The following is a 13,810-nucleotide window of genomic DNA, read 5'->3' on the forward strand; positions in this document are numbered from 1 at the left end:
TGAATCTGCTTTATGTATTCATCTCTTGGTCTCCCTCTACGATTTTTACCCTCCACGCTGCCCTCCAATGCTAAATTTGTGATCCCTTGATGCCTCAGAACATGTCCTACCAACCGATCCCTTCTTCTTGTCAAGTTGTGCCACAAACTCCTCTTATCCCCAATTATATTCAATACCTCCTCATTAGTTATGTGATCTACCCATCTAATCTTCAGCATTCTTCTGTAGCACCACATTTCGAAAGCTTCTATGCTCTCCTTGTCCAAACTATTTATCGTCCATGTTTCACTTCCATACATGGCTACACTCCATACAAATACTTTCAGAAACGACTTCCTGACACTTAAATCTGTACTCGAAGTTAACAAATTTCTCTTCTTCAGAAACGCTTTCCTTGCCATTGCCAGTCTACATTTTATATCCTCCCTACTTCGACCATCATCAGTTATTTTGCTTCCCAAATAGCAAAACTCCTTCACTACTTTAAACGGCTCATTTCCTAATCTAATTCCCTCAGCATGACCCGACTTAGTTTGACTACATTCCATTATCCTCGTTTTACTTTTGTTCACGTTCATCTTATATCCTCCTTTCAAAGGCTGTCCATTCCGTTCAACTGCTCTTCCAAGTCCTTTTCTGTCTCTGACAGAATTACAATGTCGTCGGCAAACCTCAGAGTTTTTATTTCTTCTCTATGGATTTTAATACCTACTCCGAATTTTTCTTTTGTTTCCTTTACTGCTTGCTCAATATACAGATTGAATAACATTGGGGACAGGCTATAAACCTGTCTCACTCCCTTCCCAACCACTGCTTCCCTTTCATGCCCCTCGACTTTTATAACTGCCATCTGGTTTCTGTAGAAATAGTAAATAGCCTTTCGGTCCCTGTATTTTACCCCTGCCACCTTCAGAATTTGAAAGGAAGTTTTCCAGTCAACATTGTCAAAAGCTTTCTCTAAGTCTATAAATGCTAGAAATGTTGGTTTCCCTTTCCTTAATCTATTTTCTAAGATAAGTCGTAGGGTCAGTATTGCCTCACGTATTCCAACATTTCTGCGCAATCCAAACTGATCTTCTCCGAGGTCGGCTTCTACCAGTTTTTCCATTCGTCTGTAAAGAATTCGCGTTAGTATTTTGCAGCTGTGACTTATTAAACTGATGGTTCGGTAATTATCACATCTGTCAACATCTGCTTCCTTTGGGATTGGAATTATTATATTCTTCTTGAAGTCTGAGGGTATTTCGCCTGTCCTGTACATCTTGCTCACCAGATGGTAGAATTTTGTCATGACTGGCTCTCCCAAGGCCGTCAGTAGTTCCAATGGAATGTTGTCTACTCCGGGGGCCTTGTTTCGACTCAGGTCTTTCAGTGCTCTGTCAAAACTCTTCACGCAGTATCGTATCTCCCATTTCACGTTCTTCTACATCCTCTTTTATTTCTATAATATTGTCCTCAAGTACATCGCCGTTGTATAGATTCTCTATATACTCCTTCCACCTTTCAGCTTTCCCTTCATTGCTTTGAACTGGGTTTCCATGTGAGCTCTTCATATTCATACAAGTGGCACTCTTTTCTCCAAAGGTCTCTTTAATTCTCTTGTAGGCTGTATCTATCTTACCCCAGTGAGATCAGACTCTACATCCTTACATTTGTCCTCTAGCCATCCCTGCTTAGCCATTTTGCACTTCCTGTCGATCTCATTTTTGAGACGTTTGTTTTTCCTTTTACATGCTTCATTTACTGCTTTTTTATATTTTCTCCTTTCATCAATTAAATTCAATATTTCTTCTGTTACCCAAGGGTTTCTACTAGCCCTCATCGTTTTAAATACTTGTTCCTCTGCTGCCTTTACTACTTCATCCCCCAGAGCTACCCATTCTTCTACTGTATTTGTTTCCCCCATTCCTGTCAATTGCTCCCTTATGCTCTCCCTGAAACTCTGTACAAACTCTGGTATAGTTAGTTTATCCAGGTCCCATCTCTTTAAATTTCCACCTTTTTTCTTTAGTTTTAATCTACAGTTCATAACCAATACATTGTGGTCAGAGACCACATCTGCCCCTGGAAATATCTTACAATTTAAAACCTGGTTCCTAAATCTCTGTCTTACCATTATACCAGATGGCTTCCTCTTTCATTTCTCTCCCCCAATCCATATTCACCCACTATGTTTCCTTCTCTCCCTTTTCCTGCCCTCGAATTCCAGTCACCCATTTCTTTTATTCATCATACATTTCATCAGTTTCTTCATCATCTACAGAGCTAGTTGGCATATAAAGTTGTATTACTGTAGTAGGCATGGGATTCGTGTCCATCTTGGCCACAATAATACGTTCACTATGGTGTTGGTAGTAGCTTACATGCACTCCAATTTTTTTTATTCATTATTAAACCTACTCCTGCATTACCCCTATTTGATTTTGTATTTATAACCCTATATTTACCTGACCAAAAGTCTTGTTCCTCCTTCCAGCGAACTTCACTAATTCCCACTATGTCTAACCTTAACCTATCCATTTCTCTTTTTAAATTTTCTAACCTACCTGCCCGATTAAGGCATCTGACATTACACGCTACGATCCGTAGAACGCCAGTTTTCTTTCTACTGATAACGTCGTCCTCTTGAGTAGTCCCCACCCGGAGATCCGAATGGGGGACTATTTTACCTCCGGAATACACTCCTGGAAATTGAAATAAGAACACCGTGAATTCATTGTCCCAGGAAGGGGAAACTTTATTGACACATTCCTGGGGTCAGATACATCACATGATCACACTGACAGAACCACAGGCACATAGACACAGGCAACAGAGCATGCACAATGTTGGCACTAGTACAGTGTATATCCACGTTTCACAGCAATGCATGCTGCTAATCTCCCATGGAGACGATCGTAGAGATGCTGGATGTAGTCCTGTGGAACGGCTTGCCATGCCATTTCCACCTGGCGCCTCAGTTGGACCAGCGTTCGTGCTGGACGTGCAGACCGCGTGAGACGACGCTTCATCCAGTCCCAAACATGCTCAATGGGGGACAGATCCGGAGATCTTGCTGGCCAGGGTAGTTGACTTACACCTTCTAGAGCACGTTGGGTGGCACGGGATACATGCGGACGTGCATTGTCCTGTTGGAACAGCAAGTTCCCTTGCCGGTCTAGGAATGGTAGAACGATGGTTTCGATAACGGTTTGGATGTACCGTGCACTATTCAGTGTCCCCTCGACGATCACCAGAGGTGTACGGCCAGTGTAGGAGATCGCTCCCCACACCATGATGCCGGGTGTTGGCCCTGTGTGCCTCGGTCGTATGCAGTCCTGATTGTGGCGCTCACCTGCACGGCGCCAAACACGCATACGACCATCATTGGCACCAAGGCAGAAGCGAATCTCATCGCTGAAGACGACACGTCTCCATTCGTCCCTCTATTCACGCCTGTCGCGACACCACTGGAGGCGGGCTGCACGATGTTGGGGCGTGAGCGGAAGACGGCCTAACGGTGTGCGGGACCGTAGCACAGCTTCATGGAGACGGTTGCGAATGGTCCTCGCCGATACCCCAGGAGCAACAGTGTCCCTAATTTGGTGGGAAGTGGCGGGGCGGACCCCTACGGCACTGCGTAGGATCCTACGGTCTTGGCGTGCATCCGTGCGTCGCTGCGGTCCGGTCCCAGGTCGACGGGCACGTGCACCTTCCGCCGACCACTGGCGAAAACATCGATGTACTGTGGAGACCTCACGCCCATCGTGTTGAGCAATTCGGCGATACGTCCACCCGGCCTCCCGCATGTCCACTATACGTCCTCGCTCAAAGTCCGTCAACTGCACATACGGTTCACGTCCACGCTGTCGCGGCATGCTACCAGCGTTAAAGACTGCGATGGAGCTCCGTATGCCACGGCAAACTGGCTGACACTGACGGCGGCGGTGCACAAATGCTGCGCAGCTAGCGCCATTCGACGGCCAACACCGCCGTTCCTGGTGTGTCCGCTGTGCCGTGCGTGTGATCATTGCTTGTACAGCCCTCTCGCAGTGTCCGGAGCAAGTATGGTGGGTCTGACACACCGGTGCCAATGTGTTCTTTTTTCCATTTCCAGGAGTGTATCTTACCCAAGAGGACGCCATCACCATTTAACCATACAGTAAAGCTGAATGCCCTCCGGAAAAATTACGGCTATAGTTTCCCCTTGCTTTCAGTCGTTCGCAGTACAAGTAGAGCAAGGCCGTTTTGGTTAGTGTTGCAAGGCGAGATCAGTCAATCATCTATACTGTTGCCCCTGCAACTACTGAAAAGGCTGCTGTCCCTCTTCAGGAACCACACGTTTGTGTGGCCTCTCAACAGATACCCCTCCGTTGTGTTTGCACCTACAGTACGGCCATCTGTATCGCTGAGGCACTCAAACCTCCCCATCAACGCAAAGTCCCTGGTTCATGGGGGTAGGAAATTTCAGATAGTAGTAGCTAATACTCTGCTCAAGAATCAGAAGAGGTGGAGGTATACTCGGAAAAGGCCGGACAATACTGGAATATTTATTTTAGATGCCCGCAGCTCATGGTCGTGCGGTAGCGTTCTCGCTTCCCGCGCCCGGACTCCCGGGTTCGATTCCCGGCTGGGTCAGGGATTTTCTCTGACTCGTGATGGCTGGGTGTTGTGTGATGTCCTTAGGTTAGTTCGGTTTAAGTAGTTCTGAGTTCTATTGGACTACTGACCATAGATGTTAAGTTCCACAGTGCTCAGAGCCATTTATTTTAGATTACAACATGGTCAGTAATTAGTTTAGACAATGAAGAGAATAGAAGCTTTCGAAATTTGGTGCTAGAGAAGAAAGCTGTAGATTAGATGGGTAGATCACATAACTAATGAGGAGGTATTGAATAGTATTGGGGAGAAGAGGAGTTTGTGGCACAACTTGACTGGAAGAAGGGATCGTTTAGTATGACATGTTCTGAGGCGTCAAGGGATCACCAATTTGGTACTGGAGGGCAGCGTGGAGGGTAAAAATCGTAGAGGGAGACCAAGAGATGAATACTCTAAGCAGATTCAGAAGGATGTAGGCTTGAGTAGGTACTGGGAGATGAAGAAACTTGCACAGGATAGAGTAGCATGGAGAGCTGCATCAAAGCAGCCTCAGGACTGAAGACCACAACAACAACAACATGGTCAGAGTTTCCGAAATGAGATACCGGATTTTAAGGCGCACCCAGGAATAGATATAGACTCAGATCAAATTTGGTGATGATGAAGAGCAAGCTGAAGTGTAAGAGACTAGTCAGACAGAATCAATGCGCAAAGTGCGATACGGAAGTACTAATAAATGAAGAGATACGATTGAAGTTGTCCATGCTTATAGATGCTGCGATAAGGAATAGTTCAGTAGGCAATTCAGCTGAAGAGAAATTGGCATCTCTAAAGACGGCAATTGGAAAGAAAAACATGGGTACAAAGAAGTTAAATCAGAAGAAACGTGCTAACAGGAGGAAAACTTCAGCTGATCGACAAAAAAAGGATGTACAAAAATTTTCAGGGAAGTTCAGGACGACTGAAATACAATTCACTGAGGAATGAAATAAACAGGTAGTGCAGGGAAGCTAAGGCGAAATGGCTGCATGAAAAATGTGAAGAAGAAATTACTGTCTCAATATACAGAAAAGTCAATACAACCTTCGATGAAATTAAAAGCACGAGTGGTAACATTAAGAGTGAAATGGGAATTCCACTTTTAAATCCATAGGAGATAGCTGATAGATGGAAAGAGCACACTGAAGGCCTCTATGTTGGGGAATACTTGTATGATGATGTGATAGAAGAAAAAACAGGAGAGTATATAGAAGAGACAGGGCATGTAGCATTAGTGTTAAAATTTAAAATAGCATTGGAGGACTTAATATTGAATAAAGCTGAAGGGATAGATAACACTCCATCAAATTTTTTGAAATCATTCGGGGAAGTGGAAACAAAACGACTGTTCACGTCGGTGTGCAAAATATATCAGTCTTGTGATACGCCACCTAACTTTCGGTAAATCATCATCCACATAATTCCAAAGAGTGCAAGAGGTGACAAGTACGAGAATTATGGAATAATAGGCTTAACAGCTCATGCATTCAGTTTGCCGACAAGAATAATATACAGAAGAATGGAGAAGAAAATTGCGTGTAGCTTAGATGACGATCAGTTTGGCTTCAGGAAAGGAAAAGGCACCAGAGAAGCTGTTCGTATGTTGAGGTACGGACGGAAAAAGCGTTCGCCTATGTCAGATGGTGCAAGTAGTTCGAAATTCTGAGATAAATATTGATAACGTATAGGGAAAGACAGGTAATACACAACATGTACAGAAACCAAGAGGGAACAATGAGAGTGGATGACCTAGAACAAAGTGTTCGGATTAAAAAGGGTTTAAGACAGGGATGTAGTCTTTCGCCCCTACTGTTCAATATATACATTGACGAAGCAATGACGGAAGTAAAAGAGAGATTCAAGGTTGGAGTGAAAATTCAAGATGAAACGGTATCAATGATAAGACTCTGATGACGCTGCTATACTGACTGAAAGTGAAGAAGAATTACAGGATGTGTTGTGAGGAATGAACCGTGGAATGAGTACAGAAAATTGATTGAGGGTAGATCGAAGAAAGATGAAAGTAATGAGAAGTAGCAAAAATGGGAACAGAGGAAAATTTAACACATGGATTGGTTGCGAAGAAGATGAAGTTAGAGAACTCTACTAGCTGGTCACTAAAATAAACCATGGCGGACGGAGCAAGGTGGACGTAAAAATCAGACTAGCACTGACAAAATGGGCATTCCTGGCCAAAACAAGTCTACTAGTATCAAACATAGGCCTTAATTTGAGGAAAAATTATCTGAGAATGTACGTTTGGAGCACAGTATTATATGGTAGTGAAACATGGATTGTGGGAAAACAGGAACAGAAGTGACTCGAAGGATTTGAGATGTTGTGCTGCAGAAGAATGTTGAAAATTAGGTGGACTGATAAGGTAAGGTTCAAATGATTCAAATGGCTCCAAGCACTATGGGACTTAACATCTGAGGTCATAAGTCCCCTAGAACTTAGAGCTACTTAAACCTGACTAACCTCAGGACATCACACACATTCATGCCCGAGGCGGGATTCGAAACTGCGACCGTAGAGGTAGCTCGATTCCAGACTTAAGCGCCTAGAACCGCTCGGCCACACCGGCCGGCATAAGGTGAGGGATGAGCACATTCTCCGCAGAATCGGTGAGGAAAGGAATATGTGGAAAACACTGACAAGAAGAAGAGACAGGAAGCCAGAACTTCATTTAAGACATCACGGAATAACTTTCATGGTATTAGAGGGAGTTGTAGAGGGTAAAAACGGTAGAGGGAGACAGAGATTGGAATACATCCAGCAGATAACTGAGGACGTAGCTTGCTATTCTGTGATGAAGAGGTAGGCACAAGAGAGGGATTGTGGCGAGCCGCACCAAACCAGTCACAGGACTGGTAAGACTGATGATTCAGATGTGGCTGTGGCATATTTATGTTAAATAGTCTTCGATAATGCCTAGTAGCGGTATTCCAAATCATTATTTCAAAAGCTAGTAATGCAAACTTATTGTAGCCCCAATAAATATGCCACTTATATCCAATGCATAATACCTGTATATCAGCGGATTGCTATTGTGCGCCTACTCAGATTTCATGTTACTTATTGTGTTCATTTCAGTATTTGTATCCATTTCAGATTGTTATTTTACGGTCTGATCCTGATTTCGTCACCCCATTGAATGCCAGAAAGAGACATATGTCATTGAAAGGAAGATCAAACGGAATAAAACTAAACCCAAACAATAAACTAAAACTGTCATATTTTCCGATTGATTCCCGTCCACATCACGTGCCAGCAACCGCGCTGCTGTTATTTTAGAGCTACGGTGATTAATTTCAGCACATTACGTTCTCCAGATATCTGCACTACTGAATACATGCCGGCCGCGGTGGTCTAGCGGCTCTATGCGCTCAGTCCGGAACCGCGCGACTGCTACGGTCGCAGGTTCGAATCCTGCCTTGGGCATGGATGTGTGTGATGTCCTTAGGTTAGTTAGGTTTAAGTAGTTTTAAGTTCTAGGGGACTGATGACCACAGATGTTAAGTCCCATAGTGCTCAGAGCCAGCCACTGAATACATCTGGGATATCATTAAGCTTCGTGCTTGAGTTCAGAAATAATTTGCCTTATATCTACGGGAACCATATAACTTCTGCGTTTGCAAGAGGTACCGCCTCACCCTTATGGCATGCCAACGCCTTGTAGAAGTTGCGCTATAATAAATATAATTATTCTTCGTGCCCAGTTACACAGCAACATATGACTGGTTATTCCATTTGTCACTAAAATCTTCCAATAAGTCTTCAGTTTTATGTAAAATGTAGGTATTTTACAGTTGTGTTCTATGTAAACGTTCATTTCAGTTGCTCAGGACTCATGATATCACAGTAAACTGAATGTTTCCAGCATCGTCTTTGTCATGCATAGTTTACGCTATTACAGTTATAACTAAAATTTCTATAAGTTATTCCTATGACCAGAAAAAGACTGAAATTTAATGTGATGGGATGCTGAGCGCGTTGAACAGGACTTTTCAAGAGATCTATTAACACAAATTAACAGTGTTCATCTTGGGTATTAATAACTGCTTCAGCTGTATGTAGTCCTTTATTACTGGATCACTATCGGTTTCACTAAAAGCTACATCTTAAGGCGAACGTATAACTAAAACATTACAGCGTTTTAGCTCGGAATCTTTTTAACCAGCATTTGTTACACGTCAAAAAAAAAAAAAAAAACTCTAAAAGATGGTATGTCATTGAATAAAAATAGCCAGATTCTGATGTAGCTGATGGGTCTGCTACGGAATCGGGGTTGCGGCCGCGTGCTCTGTGATACTCAGTATGGTGGACCCATACACTATATTGGAATGTGGCTATTTTTATTCTATGACATACTGTAGTTTAGCGGTGTTTTGTTTTGACGGACAACGAATGTTGGGTAAAAAGATTCCGAGCTTTTCTGCTCTAATGATTTAGTCATTCGTTCACGTGAATATGTGGCTATTAGTGCCACGAAACCGCTACTGATCAAATAATAAAGTCCTGCATACAGTTGAAGCTGTTATTAATACCCAAGATGAGCACTCCTGACTATCGTTGCTCCACCTACAAGGTTGTCTGCAGTATTAACAATGTGTCTACTACTAAAATTTGAACAGCTCGTTTATATGAGGGGCGAATTTCGGTTGAAAAAATGCAGAATTTGTTGTGGAACATGGTGGAATATTCTCGTTTCAGCCTCTACAGCTTGATGAAGTTCCGATATGCGACGGCGCTACACGTAGCCTTCAATATGGCGTCTGAGTTTCAAGCAGAGAGCTGTCATTTAGTTTCTTCTGGCGGAAAAACGAAGTATGGCAGATATTCATAGGTGCTTGCAGAATGTCTACGGAGACTTGGTAGTGAGCAAAAGCACGGTGAGTCTGTGGGCGAGGCATCTGCCATCGTCGCAACCAGATAGTGCAGACCTGTCCTATCTCCCACGTGACAGCCGACACATATACCTGTGACTTCTTCAGTGCCAGAACATGCGGACAGTCTCATTTGAGGTGATCGACGAATCGCAGTCAAACGCCTCGCCGCATGAGTGGACGTCTCTGTTAGTAGTGGACAAAAGCGCAGGTGACGCCTGTATATAAGAAGGATAGAAGGACGGATCCTCAAAATTACAGACCAATGTCCTTAACATCGGTTTGTTGCAAGATTCTCGAACATATTCTCAGTTCGAATATAATGAATTTCCTTGAGACAGAGAAGTTGCTGTCCATGCATCAGCACGGCTTTAGAAAGCATCGCTCCTGCGAAACGCAACTCGCCCTTTTTTCACATTATATCTTGCGGACCATGGATGAAGGGTATCAGACGGATGCCATATTCCTTGACTTCCGGAAGGCGTTTGACTCGGTGCCCCAGTGCAGACTCCTAACTAAGGTACGAGCATATGGGATTGGTTCCCAAATATGTGAGTGGCTCGAAGACTCCTTAAGTAATAGAACACAGTACGTTGTCCTCGATGGTGAGTGTTCATCGGAAGTGAGGGTATCATCTGGAGTGCCCCAGGGAAGTGTGGTAGATCTGCTGTTGTTTTCAATCTACATAAATGATTTTTTGGATAGGGTGGATAGCAATGTGCGACTGTTTGCTGATGATGCTGTGGTTTACGGGAAGATTTCGTCATTGAGTGACTGTAGGAGGATACAAGATGACTTGGACAGGGTTTCTGATTGGTGTAAAGAATGGCAGCTAACTCTAAATATAGATAAATGTAAATTAATGCAGATGAATAGGAAAAAGAATCCTGTAATGTTTGAATACTCCATTAGTAGTGTAGCGCTTGACACAGTCACGTCGATTAAATATTTGGGCGTAACATTTCAGCGATATGAGGTGGGACAAGCATGTAATGGCAGTTGTGGGGAAGGCGGATAGTCGTCTTCGGTTCATTGGTAGAATTTTGGGAAGATGTGGTTCATCTGTAAGGGAGACCGCTTATAAAACACTAATATGACCTATTCTTGAGTACTGCTCGGGCGTTTGGGATCCCTATGAGGTCGGATTGAGGGAGGACATAGAAGCAATTCAGAGGCGGGCTGCTAGATTAGTTACTGCTGCCCTGAGAATACTGAAGAAATAACTTCACCTCGTTCGCGCCTCAAAATTGCAAACGAACTTCTTCTCCACGACAACGCAAAGCCTCACACAAGTCTGATCACCCGAGAGGAGCTCACAAAACTTCACTGGAACGTTGTTCCTCAACCATCCTACACCCCGGATCGCGCACGTTCCGACTTCCATGTTTTTGGTCCAATGAAGTATACACTTCGCAGAAGGTAGAACTTGGATGATGGGGAGGTTATCGATGCAGCAAGACGTTGACTCCAATTTCGACCAGTAGAGTGGTTACCAGGATGGCATACATGCGCTCCCAGTAAGGAATCATATGGCCGAAGCACTGAACGGAGATAATACATCTACATCTACATCTCCATGGATACTCTGTAAATCACATTTAAGTGTCTGGCAGAGGGTTCATTAAATGGCTCTGAGCACTATGGGACTTAACTGCTGAGGTCATCAGTCCCCTAGAACTTATAACTACTTAAACCTAAGGACATCACACACATCCATGCCCGAGGCAGGATTCGAACCTGCGACCGCAGCGGTCGCGCGGCTCCAGACTGTAGCGCCTAGAACCGCTCGGCCACTTCGGCCGGTGAGGGTTCATCGAACCACATTCACAATTCTCTATTATTCCAGTCTCATATAGCGCGCAGAAAGAATGAACACCTCTATATTTCCATACGAGCTCTGGTTTCCCTTATTTTATCGTCGTGATCGTTCCTCCCTATGTAGGTCGGTGTCAACAAAATGTTTTCGCATTGGGAGGAGAAAGTTGGTGATTGGAATTTCGTGAGAAGACTCCGTCGCAACGAAAAACGCCTTTCCTTTAACGATTTCCAGCCCAAATCCTGTATAATTTCTGACACGCGCTCCCATATTTCGCGATAATACAAAAACGAGCTGCCTTTCTTTGAACTTTTTCGATGTACTCCGTCAGTCCCATCTGGTAAGGATCCCACATCACGCAGCAGTATTCTAAAAGAGGACGGACAAGCGTAGTGTAGGCAGTAGGTCTGTTGTCTTGAAAAATATGATTTTGAAGCCAAAAAAGTGTGAAAAAATATGGTGTATTGGAATCCTGAATGAAACCAACCCACTTTCAGAAAAAAAGGTGTTGCATTATTTACTAAACAGCCCTCGCTACTCTGGCTGAAGTTAAATTGGAGCGTTGAAATAATTGTTTCACCAAACGGACTTGATATTACAAAATTATCAAGATGTTGATCTCCAGAAGTATGCGTGATACTAATTGATAATTATAAGAAATCATGATGTAAACAGAAAGCTTAAAGTTTTCTAACCCTCTTCTCGTGAATGTGCTTGATGCAAACTTTTTAAGTAACTCGAAAAGGTTTTATGAAGATAATCGTTAAAAAAAGCGGTGGCTATTTCTTAAATAATACCTCACACGATGAAAGCTGTCATGTGAAGAATGTTTCTATTTTGACGCTGTCGAGATGCAAGTCGTAAATAAAGAATACGTGAGTGTTAAAATATTTGAGTAATTGCATTTATAATCGGATATTACTGTTATTGGAACATAATAACTTTGAGAAACAAATGTTCTATACACAATTACCTTCATTTGAGGGAACACTTACCTTTCTTATTAAAACACACTTTACATGAAATCGTAGCTTTTGAGTTGAAAGGTTTACATCACAAGATGTCGGGATTGATCATCTAATTAATCAGCAGTAAAAAGTTTATTTCGTGATCTAGATAAAAAGGACGTTGTAACATACATAATGGTCAGGGATTAGCTACGGAAATTATTTGCTTCATTCATAATCTTTTAACTTACTCTGAGAGGTGATGATCATGTCACTTCTGTTACTGTTCAAGCAAGCAAACATAAATCAATTAAAAGTTGGAGACGTATGATTACCTACGTCTGTGAATTTAAAAGTTTTAGCAGGTAAACAGAGGAGAATCAATGTCCGTATGGAGTGTACTGAATAAGTTGTACTTTTAAACCGTGACCGTTTTGTTGCTATTGTTTACAATATACATGAATCCTGTCTGACGACTGATACGTTGTGTGGTTAACTGTAAAGGCATATTTATCATTAACTTTGTTTCTTGGCACCTGAAAATCGAATAAGGGGACAACGGAAAGACGTGGTTGGACTGATGAAGTTAGTTACGCTAAGCACCGCCTCGACAGCGGCTAGATCCTAAGAGATGGTGACGCCGGCGTTCTGGGAGATCCAGTCGAGGTAGTGGGAGACCTTGGTGAAGACCTCCGGGTAGCTGTTCTCACAGCCCGTGTCCGAGCCGAAGGACACTATGCCCACTTGCGTCCAGACGCCGTCGGAAGCCTTGTACACCAGCGCGCCACCACTGTCGCCCTGCAACCGTTAACAGCAAGTTGTGATTCAGATGCGGAACTGCAGACCTAACGACGTTACTTGTAATGAACCAAAGACAATGAAAAGAGCAGACTCTGTCGGAAAGGTAGAAAATTTTAGTGACGGGGGTAAAATCACAAAGAGAGTCCCATAGGATTCAATTTTGGATCCACTCCTATTGCTTTTGTATGGGAACGACCTTGCAATTAACATTCAAGAAGCAAAACTGATACTTTTTGCAGATGATATTAGTTTTCTAATAAATACCGTTAGGGAGAAAACAACAGAAAGTTCGTAAATGATATTTTACAAAGAAATATTAAGTGGTTATCTGAAAATTTACTCCCCTTAAATGTTGAAAGAACACAGTCGATTCAGTTCTATAGAACACAGTCATACAAACAACTGATGTCGCACAAGATCAGGAGTCAGCAAGTAGGTTAGAATGTTCCACACTTTTAGATACCTATTAATGAGAAATTGAACAGGATAAAACATATTATTGAACTTCTCAAACAATTAAGTTCAGTTGCTCTTCGTATAATTACTAATCTTAAAAACAAACATAGCAGACTTCTGAAAAATTTAGCATTTTTTGCACTTAATAATGTCGCACGCAATAATTTTCTGGGGTTACTCAGTACTTAGAAAGAAAGTATTGATTGCTCAAAAAGGAGCAGTTAGAATAGTATGTAATGTCAAATGGGTACCTCTTCAAGGACCTAGGCATTTTAACTGCACCGTCA

The 13,810-nt window shown here is 42.9% G+C and overlaps 1 protein-coding gene across 1 annotated transcript in view; it reads right to left on the reverse strand.

The window, feature by feature from the left end:
- Nucleotides 1-12,400: 12,400 nt before the first annotated feature.
- LOC126326355 (brachyurin-like) overlaps nucleotides 12,401-13,810 on the reverse strand; it is a 49,608-nt gene continuing 48,198 nt past the window's right edge. Inside the window, exon 7 of the mRNA XM_049995634.1 lies at nucleotides 12,401-13,064. Within this exon, the coding sequence (XP_049851591.1) occupies nucleotides 12,891-13,064 (174 nt within the window). The 3' untranslated portion in view covers nucleotides 12,401-12,890. The remainder of the gene's footprint in view (nucleotides 13,065-13,810) is intronic.

The sequence above is a fragment of the Schistocerca gregaria genome, chromosome 2, assembly GCF_023897955.1.
Source record: "Schistocerca gregaria isolate iqSchGreg1 chromosome 2, iqSchGreg1.2, whole genome shotgun sequence".
Lineage (NCBI taxonomy): Eukaryota > Metazoa > Arthropoda > Insecta > Orthoptera > Acrididae > Schistocerca > Schistocerca gregaria.